Below are 12,131 nucleotides of genomic sequence, written 5' to 3' on the forward strand. Positions count from 1 at the left end.
AGCCTTGTTGAGATGCAAAATAACTGTCTTTGCATATGAGGTCTGAAGCTATCCTGTTATTGACATGCAAAGTGACTATCAATGGCCCTGCTCCACATCAGGTATGAAGCTGGCCTGTTATTGATACAAAAAGTAACTCTCAATGGCCCTGCTCCAGGTCTCCCATCCCTCAGGGCAGCCAGTCTTGCAGGGGGTGGGGGAGCACAGTAGAATATCTTGGATATCTATTAGAATATCTATTTTTCTTGGACACCCCAAGTTCTAGACCCCATTACGAATTCCCTTGGGGGGGACCTGGCTGTGCCCCATTACATCTCCACATAAAAATGTCAGCTAATAATGGGGAAAAGATAAAACTAGAAAAGCATTATTATTTTGCAATGTCTAATAAAATTATTTATTCAGACAAGGATAACAAATTTGTTTTAAAACCATTATACAATGGTTAACTTGAAAAATGGATGCATATATGATACCAAAGTGTATCACATAAATTATTTCTTGGTTGTAAAGTAAGATTTGAATGTGTAATGAAGGGACAAAGCTGCCGTCTTCCTAATATGATGGCCAATTTTTAGTTTCAAAAATGGTAGAACAACTTGATATCATGTGTTTCCAGATATATATAACATAGTAGGAAATATACATCACTATGATGCTACCTAAAAATGTTTAGTATCTAATCAAGACTTGGAAACTAATTCTAGGTTACAGGAAATACAGGGTATTGGATTATAAAGTTAACTGACACTGTGAAGAATAAATGAGGCCATGTCCAAAAGGTCAAATTCTTGTGTTATGAAATTGTTTTTGATCAAAAGAAACTCAGATATTACAGTCAGATATAACATGTGGCCTTGGATGCAATAATGTTTATACAAACAAACTATGAAGGACATTGGGGAACATAGGGGAAATTTAAATATGGATTGGCTATTAGATGTTTACATGCTAAAATGTTCTTTTTAGAAATGCAATTCATTTTTTATGTGTGGGATGCTGTAACATCAGTAAACTGCTTTTAAATGATGTACAGCAACAAGCGTTAAAAAAAAAGTACCCTCAATCCAACTACCCCATATTCTCCTATGCTCCATTCCCTGACCCACTCTCTAGCACATGTATTGTTTTCTCAATGACAGTTATTATTAACAAGAATTGGTTAGTTGGTTCATTGGTTTATTGATTGGTTGCCCCTCCCTCAGAACATGAGTTCAAAGAGATATGTGATCTTGCTTGTCATATTCACAATTATAGTCTTAGACCTTGAAATATATATGGCACACAGTAGATAATCAGTAAACATTGTTAAATGTTTTTTAAAAAGCACACTTGCACTAAAATCACAATTAACATTTTACTTGTGAAAACCTTTTGAGGATTTCCTGTACTTATCTTGACAAGTGGTTTCCTGTTGAAATATGTTGACAAAATTGGAAAAGGGATGATTTTTTAAATTTAACACACGAATGTAGTTTACATTGTGTACTGCCAGTTAACAAACAAAGAGGGTAAAAAGATTGAAAGATGTGGGATTAAATTCTGTGTTATTTGAAATAACATGTGAACAGTCTGCTGTGCACTGCTGGAAGACATCACTATGAACTTCAAAGAGCTGAGTGTTCTAGCACCTGCTTCTGAGCTATAACCTGTTTACACTTCCTTAATAAGATGAAATTCAATGTTTTCAGAAAGCCAATACGTGAGCGTTCTAAACATATCCTGTTGGAATTAAATCTTCAGTCCTAAAAATAAAGCTTTCAGTGCTCAGATGAAAGAAAATTAAAACATTTTATTTAAAAAATATGACACTAAAAATCATAATCTAAAGTAACTATACCAATGTGAATAAGAACATCTTTTCTATCTATAGGAGGCATATATTAAATTCAAAATTATATTTAAATTTATAGATTACAGAGACTCTTTGGCTCAAAAAGAAATACTAGTAACAAATTTTTGTCATATATAGACTGAATTCCAGGGAAATCTAATAAGACCATATGCTTATCATTTGATGACTTGACATTGAAAAATCTGCCTTAAAAAAAAGGCCACCCAAAGAAGTCCACTAGTGACCTGTCTAATGGCTTATTCTGTGTCTCATACTCTAATCAAAACATGGAAAACTGGAAATAAGCATCACTGATGCTACCATTGCAACAGAAAAGCAGTTACATGAATATATTTATGCTAGGTTACAATTTCTTACAACCAGAACTCTGCTTCACTTCCAGGTCTCATTGTCATTGAAAGAGAAGATCCTAAGAAGAGGCATAGAAACATGCAAGGTAAAAACTCATCAATAATGAGAAATAAAATCAATCTTTTTCCCCAAGCCATGGTAATCTCACCTCTTCAATGGGTATTTAGTGAGATTTTACTACTTGTCACACACTATGCTAGGAGCTAAGAATACCAAAAACAAAGGGAATATGATTCTTGTCCTCAAAACTTACATTATAGTGGAAACTTTCCTGTTCTCATGGTGTGTTCCCACAGAAGCTACCTGAGTGGGGCAGAAGATAGCCAAAAGCTGCACAGAAAAGATCAAGAAGTCAAGCTTTTAATATTAGTGTTTCCATAACAAGCACAGGGTAATCTGCTAAATAATCTGTTAATGCTATGGTCTGAATGTCTGCGTCACCTAAAATTAGTATGTTGAAACCCTCACCCCTCAGTGGTGATATTAAGATGTGAGGCCTTTGGGATGTGATTAAGTCATGAGGCTGAAACCCTTGTGAATGGGATTAGTGCCCTTACAAAAACGATCCCACCGAGATATCTCCTGCTACCATGTGAGGATGCAATGAGAAGTCTGCAACCTGGAAGAGTGCCCTCATCAAACCATAACCATGCTGGCACCTCAACCTGGGACTTCCCAGCTTCCAAAAATACTAGTCGTGGTATTCTGTTATAGAAGCTAAATAGACCAAAAAAAGAAAAAAAATTGATATGTTAGATGCATGTACTATCTGATGATTGATGAAGCAGGTAAGAGAAAATACTTATCAAAGTTTAAGGCATTACACAAACATAGTAAAATATTAGAATCAGCATCCAACTTGCTCATTGACATTGGTATAATTTCAATAAAAAATGAGTACACCTGTCTAAAATACACAAATGTATAAAGGTAAAAATAAACAGCTAACATATCAAGACAAAATAGAGTTTGTTCTAGAAATACAAAAAGACCTCAGTATAATTCACTATATTAGTATAATCATCTACATGGAAACCAAAAGGTTTTTGAGAGAATCATCATCCATTCAGACTAGAAATTATCTTGATTTGATAAAGAGTGTCAGAGACCAAGAGCAAACTCTATGCTTTAGCAGTGTTCCCTACCATGTTTCCAATATAAGAAACAGAACCTATCTTCTGGCTTTATTATAAGGGCTAAATAAGTTCATGTGTATAATGCACTTGTACCAATGCTGGATGCACAACACAGTCTTTTATACCCTTTTATATTTAAAAGTGTTAGAACTATTCTTAGTTCATGAATCATACTAAAACAGGGCATGGACCAGATTTGGCTACTGGGTCATAGTTTGCCAACCTCTATCTAGAACTCTGTAACCAGAAAAAATATCCATAAAAAATTAAGGCAAGAAAAATTTTTCAGAAAAGAAAGTCTTAATTATGTTCAAAAACTTGAATAATACCAAGCAATTTTCTGATAGCAGTGCTGTTAAAATAAAATTTTTTAAATTGTATCCCCAAACTAAAACATTTGGAAACTAAACAGTAACTTCTAAATAGCCATGGGTCAGAAAAGAAATTGTAAGAAAATTAGAAAATACTTAAATGATAAAAAACAATCAGTGAAATTTGTGGTACGTGCTTATTTTACAAAAAAAGAATTATTTTCTTTTTTCTTTTCTTTTTTGAATCAAGGTATAGATGGCATGTAAAATTATATTAGTTTCATGTATATAACATAATGATTTAATATTTGTATATCTTGTGAAATGATCACAACAGTAAGTTCAGTCAGCATCTACCACTGCACATAATTTTTTTTTTGAGATGAGCACATTTAAGATCTCTTTTAGCTACTTTCAAATACGCAATACGGCATTATGAACTATATTGCCATGCTGTGTATTACATCTCTATAATTAATTTATTTTATAACTGGGAGTATGTACCTTTTGATCTGTTTACCCACTTCTCCCACTCTGCCACCCACTGCCTCTGGCAGCCATGAATCTGTTCTTGTGTCTATAAACTTAGCTGGGTTCTTTTGTTTTGTTTTTATTTAGAGTCCACATAGGAGATCATACTTTGTCCTTTGCTGTATCACTTTTTCACTAAGCATAATACCCTTGAGGTCATTCCATATTGTCATAAATGGCAAGGTTACATTCTTTTTATGAGTGAATAGTGTTTCATTGTGTGTATTTTATACACACACACATACACACACACACACACACTTCCTTTATCCGTTCATGTGTCAATGGAGACAGGTTGTTTCCATATCTTGGCTATTGTAAATAATGCTGCAGTGAACATGGGGCTGCAGATACTTTTCAAGTTGATGTTTTCATATTCTTTGGATAAATACCCAGATGTGGAATTGCTGAATCATATGCTAGTTCTGATTTTAATTTTTGAGGAATCTTCATACTGTTTTCCATAGCAACTACACAATTTTCATTCCCACCAACAATGCACATGCTTACCAAAACTTGCTGTCTCTTGTCTTTTTTATAATAGCCATCCTAACAGGTGTAAGGTGATATCTCATTGTGCTTTTAATTTGCTTTTCCCTGATAACTGGTGGTGTTAAGCATCTTTTCATATACCTGTTGGTCATCTGTAGATCTTTAGGAAAAAAATATCTATTCAGATCTTCAGCTCATTTTTAATAGGATTGTTTATTTCTTTGCTGTTGAATTGTAGGGGTCCTTTATATATTTTTATATAAACCCTTTATCATATACATGGTTTGCAAATATTTTCCCACATTCAGTAGGTTGCCTTTTAATTTTGTAATGATTTTCTTCACTATACAAGAACTTCATAGTTTGATGTAGTTTCACTCATTTATTTTTGCTCTTGTTCACTTTGCTTTCAGTTTCAGATCCAAAAAAAAAGCATCAATAATACCAATGTCAAGAATCTTACTTCCTATATTTTCTTCTAGGAGTTTTATGGTTTCAGGCCTTACCTTCAAGTGTTTAATGCATTTTGAGTTAATTTTTTTGTTTTGTATAAGATAGTGATCCAGTTTCATTTTTACATGTGGCTGTCCATTTTTCCCAAAACCTTTTGTGAAGAGACAGTTTTTCCCCATTATGTATTCTTTGCTCCTTGTCATAAATTATTTGAACATATATGTGTGAGTTTATTTCTGAGCTCTCTGTTCTGTCCCATTAATCTGTGTGTCTGGTTTTATGCCCATACAATACTGTTTGATGACTATAGCTTTCTAGTATGGTTTGAAATCAGGGACCATGATGCTTCCAGCTTTGTTTCTCTTTCTCAAAATTGCTTTGGTTATTTGTAGTCTTTTTGTGGACCCATACAAATTTCAAGACTGTATGTTCTCTTTCTGTGAAAAAAAAATCACTGAAATTTTGAAATGGACTGCATTATGTGTAGGTTGTTTTGAGTAATATGGATATTTTAGCAATATTAATTCTTCTGATCTATGAGCACAAAATAATCTATCTTTCCATTTATTTGCATTTTCTTCAATTTCTTTCATGAGTGTCTTCTCGATTTCACTGTACAGATCTTTCACATCCTTAGTTAAATTTATTCCTAGGTATTTTATTCTATTTGTGCAAGTGTAAATGCAATTGTCTTCTTAATTTGTCTTTCTGGGAGTTCATTATTAATGTAAAGAAACAACAGATTTTTATAAATTGATTTTGTGTTCTGCAACTTTACTAAATTTGTTTATTAATTAAAAGAGCTTTGGTGGAGTCTTTCAGGATTTCCATATAAAATGTCATGTCATCTGCAAATAATGACAGCTTTACTTCTTCCTTTTTTATTTTGATGTCTTTTGTTTATTATTCTGGGTTCATTGCTCTAAGACTTCTAATTCTATATTGAATAAAAGTGGTGAGAGTAGACATCCTCGTCTTGTTCTTGACCTTAGAGGGAAAGCTTTCTTTCAGCTTTTCACCATTTAGTATGATGGTAGCTGTGGGCTTGTTATATAATATATGGCCTTTATTGTGTTGAAGTACATTTCCTCTATACCCACTTGGTTGAAAGATTTTATCATAAATGGATGTTGAATTTTGTCACTATTTTTTCTGAATCTACAGTCATGTGCTGCACAATGACATTTTGGTCAATGGTTCACTACATATACAACTGTGGCCCTACAGGGTTATAATGAAGCTGAAAAATTCCTATCACTTAGTGATGTTATAGCCATCATAGCATCAGAGCACAATGTGTTGCTCATATTTGCGCTGACTCTGGTATAGACAAACCTACTACACTGACAGTCATTTAAAAATATAGTACATACACACCCTGGCTGGTGTGACTCAGTGGATTCAGTGCCAGTGTGCAAACCAAAAGATTGCCAGTTCAATTCCCAGTCAGGGCAGGGCACATGCCTGGGTTGCGAGAGGCAACCCATTGACGTTTCTTTCACACTTTGATGTTTCTGTACCTCTCTTTCTTTCTCCCTTCCACTCTCTCTAAAAATAAAATAAATAAAATCTTTTTTAAAATACAGTATATACTATTATATATAGTGTATAATTCTTGATAATGAGAATAAATGGCTATGCTACTGGTTTATGTACTTACTATTTTGTGCTTCTCATTAGACTCTACTCTTTTTACTTAGAAAAATGGTTACAGTAAATCAGTATGCCATGTTACACTGGCAGCAGCCTCATACATTTCATGTTTATCATGTCTCTTGATTGCCTCATTTTCTTTTGTATTGATTTAATCTCATGTTATTTTATACAGTAACATGCTATATTGACTTGTAGCCTAGGAGTGATAACCTCTGCCATATAGCCTAGATGTGTAAATACACTATGATGTTTGCACAATGACAAAATCACCTAAGAATGCAAATCTCAGAATGTGCCCCCATCATTAAGCAGCAGCAGGCTGCACTGAGATGATCATGTAACTTTTATTTTTATTCTAATGATGTGGTGTATCACAGTGATTGATTTATGGATGTTGAACCATCCTTGTGTCCTTGGAATAAATCCCACTTGATCATGGTACATGATCTTTTTAATGTACTTTTTAATTTGGTTCACAAATATTTTGTGCACTAACTTTGCATCTATGTTCATCAGGGACCCTGGCCTATAGTTTTCTCTTCTTGTGGTGCTATCGTTTGGCTGAGATATCTGGGTAATGCTGGCCTCATAAAATGGGTTTGAAAGTCTTCCCTTCTCTTCTACTTTTTTGAAAGAGTTGGTAAGTCTGCATAGCAATCTCTTTAAATGTGTGATAGATAGAATTTACCAGTGAAGCTATCTGGCCCTAGGCTTTTGTTTGTTAGGAGGTTTTTAATTACTGATTCAATCTCATTACTAGTAACTTAACTTGCAGATTTTCTGCTTTTCGTGATTCAGTCTTGGAAAATTGTATGTTTCTAGGAATTTATCCGTTTAAGAAAAACTATTTCATTTTTTTTCCTTTGGCCAACTTTATTCACCAACAAACATTTTCAAACAGAGAAACATTTTCTAACAACTAAGAATGCACATACTGTATACTATATGATTTATAATCCACAAATTTCTAAAATCTATGACAATATCATGACACCAGCCTACCTGTTGACTTTCATCTGCTTTTCTTCTGTGAAACCTATAGTGAAGAGTTTGAACATTCTTCAATTTGATTCATACCAAGTGGGATTCATTTTAGCAAACCCTTTTTTTTTATTATTATTGTTGTTCAAGTACAGTTGTTTCCAGTTTCCCCCTACTACTCCTCCCGCCCCACCCATTCCCCACCTCCCACCCTCAATCCTACCCCCATTGGCCTTGTCCATGTGTCCTTTATTCTTGTTCCTTGAAGACCTTTCTCCTATTTTCCCCCATTACCCCTTTTCCCCCGGCCTCTAATAAGTGTCAGTTTGTTTTTTATTTCAGTATCTCTGGTTATGTTTTGCTTGCTTGTTTGTTTTGTTGATTAGGTTCCACTTATAGGTGAAATCATGTGGTATTTGTCTTTCACTGCCTGGCTTATTTCACTTAGCAGCATACTCTCCAGATCCATCCATGCTGTCTTGAAGGGTAGGAGCTGGCAAAAGAACAGATGCATAGATCAATGGAACAGAATAGAGAGCCCAGAAATAAACCCAAGTCTCTATGATCAATGAACATTAGACAAATGTGACAAGTATAAAATGGAGTAAAAGTAGCCTCTTCAACATGTGGTGTTGGAAGACCTGGACAGCTACATGAAAAAAAAATGCAATTCAACCACCAAGTTACACCATACATAAAAATAAACTCAAGGCAGCTTCAACCGGAGTCTCCTCTAGTCGCCTTCCTCCTGAGTGTTGGCTTCTCGTCTTCCTTCCTGAACAGCATGGGCTTCAGCACACGCTCCAGCTTCTCCACGAGCTACCGGACCCTGGGCTCCGTGCAGTCGGCTAGCCACCGGGTCCAGCCGGTCAGCAGAGAGACCAGCATCTATGCAGGCGCCGGGGGCTCGGTCTCCCGGATATCGATGTCCCCCTCCACCAGCGTGCGGGGCGGCTGGGGATCCGGAGGCCTGGCTGCAGGGATGGCGGGGGGTCTGGTGGGCATAGGGGGCATCCAGAGCGAGAATGAGACCGTGCAATGCCTGAATGACCGCTTGGCCTCCTACCTGGAGAGGGTGAGAAGCCTAGAGGCTGATAATCGGAGACTGGAGATCAAAATCCGGGAACAGCTAGAGAAGAAAGGACCCCAGGTCAAAGACTGGGGGCATTATTTCAAGACCATCAAGGATCTGAGAGCTCAGATCTTTGCACATTCTGTGGACAATGCCCGCATCGTTCTGCAGATTGACAATGCCCATCTTGATGCTGATGACTTCAGAGTCAAGTATGAGACAGAGCTGGCCATGCGCCAGTCTGTGGAGAATGACATCAATGGGCTCCGAAAGGTCATTGATGACACCAATATCACTCGCATGCAGCTGGAGACAGAGATCAAGGCTCTCAAGGAGGAGCTGCTCTTCATGAAGAAGAACCATGAGGAGGAAGTAAATGGTCTACAAGACCAGATTGCCAACTCTGGGTTGACCATGGAGTTGGATGCCCCCAAATCTCAGGACCTGAGCAAAATCATGGCGGAACTCCAGGCCCAGTATGAAGAGCTGGCTTGGAAGAACCGAGAGGAGCTAGACAAGTACCGGTCCCATCAGATTGAAGAGAGCACCACAGTGGTCACCACACAGACTGCTGAGATAGGCGCTGCTGAGACGACACTCACAGAGCTGAGACGTGCGGTCCAGTCCTTGGAGATTGACCTGGACTCAATGAGAAATCTAAAGGTCAGTTTGGAGAACAGCCTGAGGGAGGTGGAGATGCGCTATGCTATGCAGGTGGAACAACTCAATGGGATCCTGCTGCTGGACGCAGAGCTGACCCAGATCCGGCCAGAAGGGCAACGCCAGGCCCAGGGGTATGAGGCCCTGCTGAACATCAAGGTCAAGCTGGAGGCTGAGATTGCCACCTACCACCACCTACTGGAAAAAGGGGAGGACTTCAGTCTTTTTGACGCCCTGGACAAGAGCCACTCCTTAGAAACCATCCAAAAGACCACGACCCGCAAGATTGTGGACGGCAAAGTGGTGACTGAGGTCAACGACACCAAAGTTTTGAGGCATTAAAGGCAGCAAAAGTGGCATCCCTTGGCAAGGTAGGAGGCCAATAAAAAGTTCAGAGTTCATTAAACGTTCCTTTGCATCTTAAAAAATAAAAATAAAAAAATAAAAAAAAATAAACTCAAGGTGGATAAAAGATTTTTTTAATTTTTAAATAGTTTATTCTATTACAGTTGTCTCAATTTTTCCCCCTTTGCCCCCATCCACCCATCCCACCCAACCCCCACTCCCACAGTCAATTCCCACTGTCAATTCCCACTCTGTTGTCCATGTCCATGGGTCATTCATACATGTTCTTTGTCTAGTCCCTTCCCCTTCTTTCCACCATTGTCCTCCTTCCCCATTCCCTCTGGTCACTTTCACTCTTTTCCATGTTTCCATGCCTGTGGTTTATTTTGTACGTTAGTTTATTTTGTTGAATAGATTCCACTTATAGGTGAGTACATATGGTATTTGTCTTTCACCAACTGGCTTATTTCACTTAGCATAATATTCTCCAGTTCCATCCATGATGTCGCAAAAGGTAAGAGTTCTGTCTTTCTTTTTCTTTCTTTCTTTCTTCCTTTCTTAAAAGCATGTAGATTTTATTTATTTTTTTAAATTTCAAAGTCAATCATAATAAAACCATTATAAAGTCTCAGCAATTAAAATAACATGACACCAGCACAGAAATAATCAAGTAGATCAATGAAATATAATGAGCTTTCTAGAAACAAACATATATATCTGTCTAACAATGTAATATATAATTAAATTGATATTTCAAATCAATGGGGAAAATAAGGCTTATTCAACAAATAAGGTACATAGACCACTATTACTTGAAATAAAACAAATATAGAGCCCTATTTCATACATTTACAAAAAATTATTCAGGTGAGTTAAATATCAATATGTAGAATCTAAGGAGTTTTAGGAGAAAATACAAACTAATATTTTTCTTACCCTGAAGTAAAATATTCAAACCCAGAAGCTATAAAGTAAAATATTGACAATATGACTATATTAGCATTTAAGACTATATAATAATATACATGTAAAGGAAGTTAAAGGACAGATAATAGAATAGGAAAGTATTTGCCACACATCTAAAAAAGAGTTAATCGTTGTCGTCATTGTTGTTGTTGTTGTTTTAAGGGAAAAAAGTTCTACACACCTTTAATTGATAAATGAATAAAGAATACCAAGAAGCCATTTAAAGCTTTTTAAAAATAATAGAAATAGGCAAGAAATATACAAAAACAGGTTTAATTTCAACAAATAATAAAGTAACAAAATAACACATCATTGTCACAGCAGATAAATACATATTAAAAAATATTGGTATTATCAAGTATTGTCAACTGTTAAAGAACTGGGTATTCATAGACTCTTTTTCTTCATTTTAAAGCAGTCCCTTTAGCATATTTTGCACTATTGGTTTGGTGGAGGTACATTGTTTAGCCTTCTTTTGTCTGAGAAGCTGCTTATTTCACCTTCCATTTTGAGAGCCTTGCTGGTTAGAGCAGTCTTGGTTGCAGGCCTTTGCTTTTCATGACTTGAAATATTTCTTGCTACTCCCTTCTGGCTTGCAGTGTTTCTGTTGAGAAGTCAGCTGCTAGCTGTATCAGGGCTCCTTGTATGTTACCACCTCTTTCTCCCTTGCTGCCTTTAGGATTCTCTGTCTTTGCTATTTGCCAGTTTAATGATGGTGTGTCTTGAAGTGGGCCTCATTGGGCTCTTCTTGAATGGGACCCTCTGTGCTTCCTGGACTTGTGTGACTTTTTCTCTCCTCCGGTTAGGGAAGTTTTCCATCATTATTTTTTCAAACAGGTTCTCTATCCCTTCTTCATCCTCTTCTCCTTCTGGTATCCCTATTATACAGATATTATTACATTTCAGGTTGTCCTGCATTTCCCTAAATGCCTCTTCATTCTTTTTTAGTCTTTTTTCATTTTCTTGCTCTTTCTGGAAGCTTTTTTCTACCTTATCCTCCAGCTCATGGATTTGATCCTTGGCTTCATCTCGCCTGCTTTTGATTCCTTCTACTGTGTTCTTCAATTCAGAAATTGTATTCTTCATTTCCTCTTGTCTTTTATGGATAGTTTCTATGTCCTTTTTCATGCTGATATAATTTGCAGTAAGTTCCCCATAGTTTCTCTGTAGTTTTTTGTAATTCTCTGTGAGTTCACTAAGCTCACTGAGCTTCCTTATAACCATTGTTTGGAACTCAATATCTGATAATTTACTTGCTTCTATTTCATTTAGTTCTCTTTCTGGGGATTTCTCTTTTCCCTTTGAGTGGGGGGTATTTCTTT

General features: G+C 36.5%; 1 protein-coding gene across 1 annotated transcript; it reads left to right on the top strand.

Annotated features, from left to right (window-relative positions):
* Positions 1-8,550: 8,550 nt before the first annotated feature.
* Positions 8,551-9,849, top strand: LOC129084367 (keratin, type I cytoskeletal 18-like). The gene has a single exon (XM_054590573.1). The coding sequence runs from the start codon at positions 8,551-8,553 to the stop codon at positions 9,838-9,840; it is 1,290 nt and encodes a 429-aa protein (XP_054446548.1). The 3' UTR covers positions 9,841-9,849.
* The last annotated feature ends 2,282 nt before the right edge of the window (positions 9,850-12,131 follow it).

Source organism: Pteronotus mesoamericanus, unplaced genomic scaffold, assembly GCF_021234165.1.
Source record: "Pteronotus mesoamericanus isolate MK-2021 breed Mesoamerican mustached bat unplaced genomic scaffold, CSHL_Meso_final contig_130, whole genome shotgun sequence".
In the NCBI taxonomy this organism is placed as follows: domain Eukaryota; kingdom Metazoa; phylum Chordata; class Mammalia; order Chiroptera; family Mormoopidae; genus Pteronotus; species Pteronotus mesoamericanus.